Genomic DNA, 13091 nt, shown 5'->3' with positions numbered 1-13091 from the left:
TGCTATTGTAAGGTGACATTAAGCCGGGTTAATAACGGAGAGGCGTCAATAAGACGCCTATCCGTTATTAATCCAATAGTAAGAAAAGGGTTAATAAAACACACACATTAGGAAAAAGTATTTTAATATTCTTCATTTCACCATACTTACCATACTTCAGCGCCTGCAAAAAACGTAAAATAATAAACCGCATACTACCTGTCCGCCATAGTCCAATTAATAACGAGTGTCCCACGACGATCTCCCATATAGAACAGTGACATCGGGTGATGTCACTGCTCTATAGGACCCTCAGTGACACACTGACAGGATACAATGGCTCCCGCAGTGTATCACTGAGGTTACCTGAGTTCAAAGTGTCACTTTATGGCAATTGCTGCATGGGAAAATGTCTCATACAGCAATGCCATAAAGTGAGACTAGGGACTTTTTTTCTTACAGCGGCGGAGGAATACAGTGGTGGAAGGATACCTTCCTCCCGTCATTGTGTTCCTGGAGTCCCTGGAGAGCAGTCGCATTATCTGATGCTGCTGCTCTCTATGGGAGATCATCATGGGACCCTCGTGGATTTCTGCGGACAGGGAGTATATTGGTTGTTTTTTTTTTCACATTTTTTACAGATGACACTGGCTTCGGGGAACAAAGTGACAAGTAATGGTGAGTACGTAATCTATGTTTAATGTACTGTATGTCTATACAGGAGAGGCCGCACAGACCCCCCGACAGGTCGTACAGACCCCGGAGAAGCCACACAGACCCCCCGGCAGGTCATACAGACCCCGGAGAGGCCGCACAGACCCCCCGGCAGGCCGTACAGACCCCCCAGCAGGCCGTACAGACCCCGGAGAGGCCGCACAGACCCCCCGGCAGGCACGCACACTCGCACAGACCCCGCCCATACAGAGATTCGCAGTCTCCGCCCACGCACCGCCCACTTTCCATTATAGTGATTTTTGCACTGTGGGGACTTCCGATTCCGATATCGCAGAAATATCGGAACTCGGTATCGGAATTCCGATACCGCAAGTATTGGCCGATACCTGATACTTGCGGTATCGGAATGCTCAACACTACTTACAAATACTGATATAAAACACTGGCCACATACTGCTAGTGTTATGGCAACCATGTTGCTTTATTTAAGCTTGTTGACGTCATTGCGTCCTGATTCTGTTCTGCTTTATCCATTGGACACAGACTGAAGAGACAATGACTGTCACACTAAGAGATCTATACTCATCAAGTCAGGTGTCAGAAATAATTAATTCATGATGCACATATAACAGCCTCATGAATTCACTACTTCTGACACCTGTGCAGGTGAGCATAGATATGCAGTGCGTGACCACCATCATCCCTTCAATTTGTGTGTAATAGATTATGTACAAATAAGACAAAATGGTGGTTATACAAGGCAGTTCTATACTCACCAGGTCAGGTGTCCCAACTAATGAATTTTTTGACACCTGACTTGTTCAGTAGAGGTCTGCACTGTATTTCCACCATTTTCTCTTCAGACTGACACACTAGTCACAGACCAAGCAGAAAGAAGAGATTATGGAGATAATACATCTAATATTTTTGGTCCCACCTCATATCTGTATACTAAAGACACACAAAGCTGCAGTCTTTTTTTTTATAACTACTGGAGATATGATGTGGCCCAAAAAGTAAGTGTGTGGCGAAGTTTCTTAGTTGGCGCACGGTGTGTGTTGCCGGCGGCGATAGATACAATAAACCAAACCTAATTAGGGCAAATCAAATTGTATTTATTTTTTTACAACCAAAAAACTTTATTTAACTGCGCCGGCTTGGGGTAGAGTGATGTAAACGTGGAGTGTGAAGCACTGAGGCCTGGCTATCCGTGGACGACGCAGAGTTGGCAGGAGAAGGGGCAATGAAACTACTGGGGTCTGGTAGTTCAGGGATGGGGCTTGACACATGAGAGGCTTGAGACGCACTGGAAGGGTGAGACAAACCTAACATTACAGACACATTGGGAGGTGAAGGGGGAAGAATGCTAAGAGTCCTCTGTTTTTTATTTTTTGTGGTTTTTTTTGGTTTATATGGTTGTGGGAGGTCTTGGTGGGCTCATATGGTGTGGCGTGGTGGTGGGTGACCTTTTAGGGTCCGGCTGCACTGTGTCAGAGTCCATTGTGCTCATAGATCGTGCAGCCATGCCAGACTCCATAGTGCTCGTAGAGCATGCAGCCATGCCAGAGTCCATAGTGCTTGAAGAGCGTGCAGTCACAACAGAGTCCATAGCACTCGTAGAGCGTGCAGCCATGCCAGAGTCCATAGCGCTCATAGAGTGTGCAGCCATGCCAGAGTCCATAGCGCTCGTAGAGCGGAAGGCCATGCCAGAGTCCATAGCGCTTGTAGAGTGGAAGGCTATGCCAGGGTACTGCTGCATCATGGTTGTGGCGGTACGGAAGGCCATGCCAGGGTCCTGCTGCATTGTGGTGGTGGTGGTGGTACGGAAGGCCATGCCAGGGTCCTGCTGCATCGTGGTGGTGGAAGTACGGAAGGCCATGCCAGGGTCCTGCTGCATCGTGGTGGTGGCGGTACGGAAGGCCATGCCAGGGTCCTGCTGTATCATGGTGGTGGCGGTACGGAAGGCCATGCCAGGGTTCTGCTGCCTCATGGTGTCAGTGGAGGAGGTCCAAGCAGGAGCAGTGGTTGTCATTGTGGTGGCGGTGGGATGTCCAACCGCACTTGGCATGGTGGTGGTGCTGTAGTGGTGTCCGGCTGTGGAAGGAATTGAGGTGGCCGTGCAGTGGGATGCAGCAGAGGTTGGCATTGAGGTCAATCGTGACAGTGAAGGCACAGGTAGATATGCCGACACTGTCTGCTGGAAATACCGACTCTGCTGCATAGCCTGCACGTAAGCAGCATTGCAGGCCTGCATGACACTCAGCTGGAGATCAGGAGTAAGGTGTTCCGACATGCCCTGCTCAATTTGGTTAAAAAAATGATGTGCTGGCCTCTGGAGGTCGGCTTTCACTTGGTCAAGACTTTTGCTGACCTCCTGGATACGTGCATTCAAGAGGCTATGTGAAACATCCATTCCATCACCCAAAGCCTTGATTGCTTCGTGTAAAACCGAGCTCAAGTGCAAAAACTCGGGCATGAGTGACCTGTCCGAAGCCCTCTGCCACTGCTGGGAGGAGCCCAAAATAAAAGGGGCAGTGGAAGAGGACTGCGAAAGGGGAAAACCTGATGGACCAGCTCCCTGGTCTCCAGTTAGTGTGGAAGGTCCACTTGCTGCTGCGCTGCTGAATGGCTGGGACGGGTCCATGGCTGTCGGATGAAGGACCGCTCCAGAACCTGGGCCAACAGTAGTGCTGTATGTGCTGTGAAAAAAGGAAAAAGAAAATTAATACCAAATATTAACCAGACACAAAATCCTGTGGAATACAAAAATACAGATTATGGCAATACAATACAACCTAATGCACATGATACTTACGTTCTCTGGTCAAGGACCGGTCTTAAAAATGCTAGAACTCGATGGTATTTGTATCTTCTGATCCTTGCTCCTAAACCACTGGGAACACGGCTCTCTTGATGCAGGTCCTTGTTGAAGCGGTCCTTCATCGAACGCTAACGTGTTTTGACTTTGGCCACTGTTAAAAAAAAATTGTGGTCAGAAAAAGGACTTTTGGCCGTGCTCACACAACTGTGTGTGATGACAGAAACTCCTGAGAGTTTCTTTCATCACACACAGTCGAGTGAGCACGGCCAAGGTCTCTGCTGCTTCACACTGCAGTGCAATACTTACCAAATGCATTTCAGACCCATGTCGGGGCATTGTCCCAGCCATCCCACATCTCTTTGGCCACCTCATTCTATAAGTGCCGGATCGTGATGTTGTTGAGTGCAGTGGATCCCGGGTGTCCCACAACGGGACTCGCTCCTGGACCAGCGACATGAGGAGGTCATTCTCAACAAGATCATCCTCCCGTTGTGAAACCTAAAAATTAAATAAAGTAATTAAAGTTTGCTCAATTAACATAAGGAAAAGAAAGAAAAAAAGATGCTGAGAAATGGCATGAATAGGAAAGTCAACATACAAAAAGATTCCAGAAGAAAAAAGTTAAGAAATACAAATGGAAAGAAAGGAAGATTCAAGATAACAGTCAGCCTTGTATACGTACCCGCTGCCGTCTTTCCACCGGACCTTGACTCCTCTGCCCCTGCCCTGTCTCTGCCGCAGTAGAAGAAGAGCTCTAAAAAAAGAAAAATTCAAATTGTCACATGTGTAGATGTGACAGTGAATACTTACCAATCTGACGTGGCAAGTACTCACCTCACTGACATGCTCGACTTCAGATGGCCCAGGAAGAAACTCCTCATGGGAAGAATCTGAAGAAGACATTCTGATGCATGTAGAAAAAAAGAAATGGCAGAAATTAGGACATGTAGAGAAAGAAAATAGAAAATAAAGGCATTGGCTAGGATATACTCACATTGTTCAGAGGCTTGTTTTCTCCAAGGTGCTGTGGTCTGTCTGCTCTGCTTGGCTGTCTGCTGAGAAGTGACCTGCAACTGTCCACACCCTCCCTTTATCACCTTGTATGTGGGGGGTGGCTTATCAGTGTCTAGACATGTTTTTCTCTTGTGGAACGCATGCGTTCATGAACGCAACCAAACGCATGTGCTTGTAAACGCATGCGTTCATATAGACAGCAATGCGTTTTTTGTCGCAATCCTTGCGCAATCGACCGCATGCGTTTCCAGGCGGCAAATTGACGCCTCTAAAAATTACTACATGTTTCATTTCCGTGCCAAGCCGCAAATGATGAAACGACGCATGCGTTGTCAAACGCGGCAAAACGCGAAAAATCAAAAACGCATGCGTCCCTAATGTTAAATATAGGAATACAAAACGCATGCGGATATATGCGGTACAAATGCTGCGGACACAACCGCAAATGTGAAACCAGCCTTCGATCCAATTATATACAGTTATAGATAAAATGTGTACAGATATGGACAACATATGGAGAGAAACAAAGCAGAGCAGCTCCAAAAACACTGTAATGGCCATTCCCAGGTACGGCAGTATAGCTCCTATTCAAGTGATTCCAGTGGGTACCATGTAATCAGGGAGGCCAACTTATTTTTTTATTTTTTCCGGACAGCTTATCAAAAAATCACAGACAGACAATATTTTTTAGTTTCAACGGTTTTTATTTCAGAAAATATCTTTTAACATGAGACTCATAAATCGTAAGAATCAAGAATCCCCTCGCAGGGGGAAATATATAACAGGGTCATAAGCAGTGAAGTACATTACAATATCCTTGATAGTATAAACTTAATTGCAAGTATCTAATATACAACAGTCTTAATTTAGTCATATTCAGATTAGTGGGGGAGAGAGAAAAAAACAAACAAAGGGGGGGATCAGAGGTTTTGAGTGTTAGGGTACCGTTACACTAAACGATTTACCAACGATCACGACCAGTGATACGACCTGGCCGTGATCGTTGGTAAGTCGTTGTGTGGTCGCTTGAGAGCTGTCACACAGACAGCTCTCCAGCGACCAACGATGCCGAAATCCCCGGGTAACCAGGGTAAATATCGGGTTACTAAGCGCAGGGCCGCGCTTAGTAACCCGATGTTTACCCTGGTTACCATTGTAAATGTAAAAAAAAAAAACACTACATACTCACATTCCGGTGTCTGTCACGTCCCTTGCCGTCAGCTTCCCGCACTGACTGTGTCAGTGCCGGCCGTAAAGCACAGCACAGCGGTGACGTCACAGCTGTGCTCTGCTTTTACTTTACGGCCGGCGCTCACAGTCAGTGCGGGAAGCTGACGGTGAGGGACGTGACAGACACCGGAATGTGAGTATGTAGAGTAACCCCGGGATAAGGCACGGAGGGTCCGTAAGGAGGGGGCCATGACCGGGCAGGTTGCAAGTGACGTATGAATGGGGGATTGGGAGAAGGCAAGGGGACGGCAAGGGGGTAAGCCGGGGGGGGGGGAGGAAGTATTAGGGGACTAATTAAAGGGGAAGTGACATAGGGGAAGTGACATAGGGGAAGTGACCTAGGACAGAGGGAGAGGGGGGGGGGACACGGGGGGATAAAAAGGATGCAGGGAGGAGCCGTAGCCCTCTTTCCCTCTCTGGACGGCCGGACATCAAGCAGCTCCCACCCCGCACCGGGCTCTCCCATTTCACAAGCACACCTTACCAGGCATGGACGTCGTCTCCAGGCTCCAGGCGGCTGCCAGCGCTCACCCCCCAGGATGGTTAGAAAGCATTGCAGAAGGTATCCTGGGGGTGGGCGGTGGTGGTATTAACAGGGAATCCTCGGTGCCGGCTGGGGGGGCAGGTCCGGGGCGCAGGAGTGAGGGCAGCTCAGGATCCCGCAGGAGGAGGGCAGGGGGTTCCACCAGTAGTAGCCGCAGGAGAAGCAGGCCCCGGGCGACGGATGCTGCACGCTCCGCTGATCAGGAAAGGCAAGGAACAGGAGAAGCTGAGCAGACGGGGGGGCGGTGGAGGGACACCGCGGGACCCACGGCAGCCCAGCAGCAGGGACAGGGGCTGGGATCACCGGGGAGGGTTCCGGGGGCAACCCCAGCAGCCGAGGCGGCCGGGTGTGTGAGCATTGTCCCCGCGGCCATGCAAGAGAGCCAGAACACATGGGCGGCGCCATCTTGTTTCCGGGGTCCTTCTCAAAGGCCCCCGGGAAGCGGGATGCCCAGCGAGGCGCCTGTGGAAAAAACGCAGATACCGGGGTCGTCCAGCCAGATGCCTGTGGGGGAAGAAGGGGGGAGGAGGCCAACACGCAGGACTAGACCCCCCGAAAGGCTGTCCATGGAGTTGCCGGTAAGAGGGCAACAGCGCAGGGCAAGGAGCCCTTCGAGGGAGCAGGGGCCAGGCGGTAGCAGAAGGCGACGGCCCATGGCCGTGAGTACCCCCAGACAGCCAGGGACTCGCAGCGGTTTGCAGGGCCAGAGCCACCAGCAAGACACCCAGGGCAGAGCCAGGCAGGCAAATAGAACTAGGGATAGGAGGGCCATCTCACAGCATAGCCACGGGAGCCAAGAAGAGACGGGAGACGAGGACGCTGAGGACGGACGATGGTCGCAAGGAACAAGAGGGCCCTCATTCCGGGATGCGGACAGCGGCGGCGAGGAGGATTCCCGGAGCACAGCGGCCGGGGGGAGGATGACTCCCGCGCGGCCTGGTAATTATGAACACATGCTTTCTACAGATACATATGCAGGCACATTGCAAGCGGGCGGGGGGAGCCAGGGATCGCAAGGGAATAGTGTGGCTCCTATTTTAGGGTCCTTGGAGGCCACCGCTAGGGAAATGAGGGCAATGATAACGAGCTTGGCAGACAGGATGGATCGATTTGAGGGACGCGGGCCGGGGCATCTATCAGCCTGGACGAGCCCATACTTGCTTGCTGGGGGTGGGGGAGACATGATCAGGGCCCATGAGTCGGCTGGACCGGGGGATGGGGAGAATGGGCAGCTGGATGACACAGCTCGGGGGGATATATATTTTTGTTTTACGGGTAACTTAGGTAACCACCTTAAGAAAGAGATGAGGGAAAGAATATGGAGGGACGAGTATGTGGACATCTTCTCGCTTTTGCCGGTAGAAAGGGGGAGCACAAAGGTAGGAAGGGAAGGAGGGAGGAAGGAAGAAGAGCGAACAATTACGGTGGCACACACGTTCACAAATTGGTGGCATGCCTTTACGATATTGGGTAGCGTCATTGGGGAAAAGGCGCCAGAAAATTGCTCGCAGTTGTTTTGCTACATGAACGCCATTGGCGAGGCTTACAAGTCATATGGGGGACAAGCTTGGCTGCGGTATGACGAACAATTTCGTCAGCGCAAGGCGATGCGACCATCGATGAGATGGGATCAAAAAGATATTGGCCTGTGGTTGGACGTTATGTCGCAGAATCAAAGACATTGGATGCCCTTTCAGGGAGGGGCCGATGGCGCCGGCCATGCAGGATATAGCGCAGGAAGCCCGGCAAGGGGGAGTTTTCCAGGCCGTGGTGGGAACCAGAAACAGGGGCTTTGTTGGCAATTCAATGAGGGTCAGTGCAAATTCGGAACAGGCTGTAAATTTAGGCACATATGTTCCTATTGTGGCGGATCGGCACACGGGGTCAATAGGTGTCAGAGGAAGTACAGTGGGAAGGTGGGAGGAGCCGGTAATGGTCAAGGGGCAAACACCAGTCAAGCTGCACGCGATGCTCCCTTATCTAAGTAGGTACCCGGACAGGAAAAAAGCGGATTTGTTGATCAAAGGCTTCAAGGAGGGATTTTCTATCCCTTCCCCGGCGTGCCAAATGCCCGGGAAGCTGAAGAATCTCAGTTCGGCCTATCAGCACCCCACTGTTGTCAAACAGAAACTTGAGAAAGAGGTGCTGATGGGCCGAATGGCGGGTCCGTTTAGTTTCCCACCCATATCGGGCTTGGTGGTTTCTCCATTGGGCATTGTACCAAAGAAGGAGCCGAACAAGTTCCGAATGATACATCACCTGTCATATCCCCGTGGTAAGTCCGTCAATGACGGCATCGATCCGGATTTGTGTGCGGTGCTATACGCATCATTTGACCTGGCATTAGAATGGGTAAGAAAATGCGGAAAGGGGGCGCTGATGGCGAAAACGGATGTGGAGTCCGCCTTTCGGTTATTGCCGGTTCACCCGGACAGTCAGCGGTTGCTCGGGTGCTATTGGGAGGGAGAGTATTTCATAGACAGGTGTTTACCTATGGGATGCTCGTTGTCATGTTCGTTGTTCGAAGCCTTTAGCACATTCCTGGAATGGGTAGTGAAGGATATCACGGGATTGGGATCATTGATCCACTACCTTGATGATTTTTGGTGCGTAGGTCCTGCACAATCAGGGGTGTGCGATACTATGTTAAAAAATCTGCAAGGGGTGGCTAAAGAGTTCGGGATACCATTGGCTCCTGAAAAAACTGTCGGCCCGACGTCATGTATCTCCTTTCTGGGGATCATGATCGACACAGTAAAGTGGGAGTGTCGTCTCCCGGGAGAGAAGGTGGCAGCCCTGAAATTGGAAATAGGCAGGGCTAGGAGAGCTAAAAAGCTGAAGCTGCGGGAGGTACAGTCCTTGCTGGGGAGTTTGAATTTTGCATGTCGAGTCATGCCGATGGGCAGGATATTCACGAGGAGATTGGCGGCGACAACGGCCGGAGTAAAATCACCGCAGCATTATGTGCGATTGACAGCAGATAACAAAGCAGATCTGGCGGTTTGGGAAACATTCTTAGAAAAGTACAACGGGCTGTCCCTGGTTATGGATGGGGGATGTTATAATTCGGATATTGAATTGTACACGGACGCAGCGGGCAGTCATGGTTTTGGAGCTTACTGTCAGGGGCAGTGGTGCGCGGCAGCATGGCCAGAGGAGTGGGTGCGTTCAGGGCTGATAAAAAACATTGCACTACTGGAAATTTTCCCAATCCTGGTGGCGGTAACACTATGGGGGCATCGGCTGAGGAACCGGAAAGTTCGGTTTAAGTGCGATAACATGGGAGTGGTCATGGCCATAAATAACATCACCGCGTCTTCGCCGCCAGTTATTAGAGTGTTGAGGCAGCTGGTGTTGGAATGCTTAGTTATCAATGCTCATGTGACAGCATCTCATGTCCCGGGAGAATTTAACTCTGTCGCTGATGCGCTTTCTCGTTTTCAGTGGCAGCGGTTTCGGGCGTTGGCCCCCGAGGCGGAAGAAGAGGGCCTACCCTGCCCTCCCGGATTATGGAACGTGGCATCCGGGCGGCTGAACCGCTGATCAAGGCATCCGTAACAAGTAGAACGTGGGCGGCGTACGGACGGTCGTGGGGCCAGTGGGAACAATGGCTAGGCCGGGGGGACGAGGACATGTCGGAAGAGGAGCAGATTGGGGTGTTATTGATGGGAATTAGGCAGGCCGCAGACGATAGTTGGTCGGCGGCAAAAATGAGTCAACTAATTGCAGGATTAGCATTTGGGTTTAAACTTAGAAACAGAACCGATTTGACAAAGAGTTTCTTAGTCAGACAGGCCTTAAAAGGTTACCGGAAGGGAAAGGTTAACAAAGACAACAGGCGGCCCGTGTCTTTCGGCATGTTAGAAGTATTAGGAGAGCAGTTGGAAGGGGTGTGCAGGACACAATTTGAGGTTGGCTTGTTTAGGTTGGCCTTTTCACTCGCATTCTTTGGAGCAATGAGGATAGGGGAGCTGGTAGCGCCAGGCAAGGCCATAGCAGGAGGCATTCTAGCCGAAGACGTGATAAAGACAAAAAGGGGATTGGAATTTTGGATTAGGAGGTCAAAGACTGACCAAAGGGGAAAAGGAAAAAGGGTGTTATTGGGAAGAGTAAGCGGTTCTATGATGTGTCCATGTAAGTGTTTCGGGATATTCTCGGCAGCCAGGCCTAAGCAGGACGGACCGCTGCTATGTCACGAGGATGGGTCATATTTGTCCAGGTATCAATTCATTAAAGTATTCCGGACATGTATGGTAAGGGCAGGTGGGAACCCTGGGAGATACACAGGCCATTCCTTCCGGATCGGGGCGGCAACGGAGGCCGCGGTGGGGGGGCTGAGCCCGGAAACAGTAAAGCGAATTGGCCGGTGGGAGTCGCGGCGGTACAGGTCTTACGTACGACCTCAAGGATATGAGGCAGCGATCCCCCCCGGAATTAACGCATCACACTGATTTCTTTCTGTTTGTTACAGGACAAGTCCCGATCGTGATTTGGATTCTAGGACATTCATACGTTTACTGGGGAGCACAGCGGGCTGACAGACGGACGGGCGGGAGACAGTTAGGTATGGCAAGGAATGGGGCGGTGATTAGGTGGTTGGGATACCGGGGTTTAACATGGGGCCGGGTACTGCACGAGTTTTTCAGGGCGGTAAACCTCTATGGGGTCCCAGATATATTAGTTTTACACGCAGGGGGGAACGACTTGGGGGCTATCTCGGGAAAAGGGCTGAGTGCAAAAATTAGAACGGATATAAGACAGCTGGGATTAGCATTTCCAAACTTGAGGCTGGTGTGGTCAGACATGGTACCTAGAAAAAACTGGCGAGGGGCACGGTCAGTGAAAAAAATTAACAAAGCCCGGATAACAGTGAACAAGGAGGTATCTAAGTTCGTGTCACGGAACGGAGGGGTGACGATACGTCATGCAGGCTTGGACTCTACAGAGGGAGATTACTGGCTAGGGGACGGGGTACATTTGAACACCGCGGGAACTGACTTGTGGATTGAAGGCTTGCTTGGGGGGATGCGGAAGGCCGCAGCAGGGTTGGTTGGTGGGGTCTCGAGCACTTGAAGGTCAAGGGCTCTCGGTGTGGCGTTGGTGGGTCCTCGAAGCTGGCAAAAAAGTACGGTAGAGGGGGGATTCTTGCACTGCGGGACCCCCCACCCACTGCCATGGATAGTTACTTAGTTCGTGGTCTGGTGATACTTGCGTGATACCCGACGAGGTAGGTCGGGGTCACGCTATCGGGGGACCCGGAGGGCCACCCTGATGTTGGAGGTCGGGTGCGCGGTACCGATGGGTGGGTACCCGACGAGGGAAGTCGGGTACAGGTTAACGGATGGAGGCAACCTCTTCCCTCAACTCAGGATGCTTCTGAGCTTGGGTAAAAACGCAGCTGGAAGTAAGGCTGAGAGGGAAGAGGCAGTGCCGACGGAATAATCGCCAGACCAGGAGCGGGTTAGCTTCGAGGGCCGCACCAAGGGTCCGTTTTTATTAATATCAATAATAAATTGGCTGCTGTGGCCGTTATTATCCAAATTACTGATGTGGTGTGGTTATTCAAGAAGGTGGGGGAAGTCACGGGTAGTCAACCTTGCCAAGGTCAAGTAACCCCCGGATAAGGCACGGAGGGTCCGTAAGGAGGGGGCCATGACCGGGCAGGTTGCAAGTGACGTATGAATGGGGGATTGGGAGAAGGCAAGGGGACGGCAAGGGGGTAAGCCGGGGGGGGGGAGGAAGTATTAGGGGACTAATTAAAGGGGAAGTGACATAGTTGAAGTGACATAGGGGAAGTGACCTAGGACAGAGGGAGAGGGGGGGGGGACACGGGGGGATAAAAAGGATGCAGGGAGGAGCCGTAGCCCTCTTTCCCTCTCTGGACGGCCGGACATCAAGCCCCACCCACCCATCCCTGACGAAAAGAAGGAAGACCGGGTCGCAGTAGCCAGATGAACCATTCGGACGCGGACAAGAGCGAGACTGATACAAGAATTACTTATTTGGCAGTTACCTTTAAGCCCAGGGGAAGGGCAGTCCATCACCATGGTTCCCTGGAGGTTTCCCCCACAGGGGGTTTTTCCTCTCCTGACTGGTGGCGGATAGCTCTTTGTGAGCGCGAGGTTCTGTTACATCATCGGATGATGATTTGAGCGTTGGTGGGTCCTCGAAGCTGGCAAAAAAGTACGGTAGAGGGGGGATTCTTGCACTGCGGGACCCCCCACCCACTGCCATGGATAGTTACTTAGTTCGTGGTCTGGTGATACTTGCGTGATACCCGACGAGGTAGGTCGGGGTCACGCTATCGGGGGACCCGGAGGGCCACCCTGATGTTGGAGGTCGGGTGCGCGGTACCGATGGGTGGGTACCCGACGAGGGAAGTCGGGTACAGGTTAACGGATGGAGGCAACCTCTTCCCTCAACTCAGGATGCTTCTGAGCTTGGGTAAAAACGCAGCTGGAAGTAAGGCTGAGAGGGAAGAGGCAGTGCCGACGGAATAATCGCCAGACCAGGAGCGGGTTAGCTTCGAGGGCCGCACCAAGGGTCCGTTTTTATTAATATCAATAATAAATTGGCTGCTGTGGCCGTTATTATCCAAATTACTGATGTGGTGTGGTTATTCAAGAAGGTGGGGGAAGTCACGGGTAGTCAACCTTGCCAAGGTCATGTTTTTTTTTTTACATTTACAATGGTAAGCAGGGTAAACATCGGGTTACTAAGTGCGGCCCTGCGCTTAGTAACCCGATGTTTACCCTGGTTACAAGGGAACACATCGCTGGATCGGCATCACACACGCCAATCCAGCGATGACAGCGGGTGATCCAGCGA

General features: G+C 51.5%; 1 protein-coding gene and 1 long non-coding RNA gene across 2 annotated transcripts; one reads left to right on the top strand and one right to left on the bottom strand.

Moving 5' to 3' along the window:
- Positions 1–4200: 4200 nt before the first annotated feature.
- LOC143784971 (uncharacterized) lies at positions 4201–4734 on the bottom strand. Its single transcript, XR_013217939.1, has 3 exons — positions 4470–4734; positions 4310–4379; positions 4201–4229 (listed from the first exon to the last, which is right to left on the bottom strand). It is a non-coding gene; the product is annotated as an uncharacterized LOC143784971 (long non-coding RNA).
- Positions 4735–6092: 1358 nt separating this feature from the next.
- Positions 6093–11959, top strand: LOC143793079 (uncharacterized). Its single transcript, XM_077279705.1, has 2 exons — positions 6093–7202; positions 9708–11959. Exons 1-2 carry the CDS (start codon positions 6209–6211, stop codon positions 10712–10714), a joined length of 2001 nt encoding a protein of 666 aa, XP_077135820.1. The 5' UTR covers positions 6093–6208; the 3' UTR covers positions 10715–11959.
- The last annotated feature ends 1132 nt before the right edge of the window (positions 11960–13091 follow it).

The sequence above is a fragment of the Ranitomeya variabilis genome, chromosome 1 (genome assembly GCF_051348905.1).
Source record: "Ranitomeya variabilis isolate aRanVar5 chromosome 1, aRanVar5.hap1, whole genome shotgun sequence".
Classification (NCBI taxonomy): Eukaryota; Metazoa; Chordata; class Amphibia; order Anura; family Dendrobatidae; genus Ranitomeya; species Ranitomeya variabilis.
The sequence above is the reverse complement of the archived record's forward strand: the minus strand, read 5'-3'. Positions and strand labels throughout refer to the sequence as shown.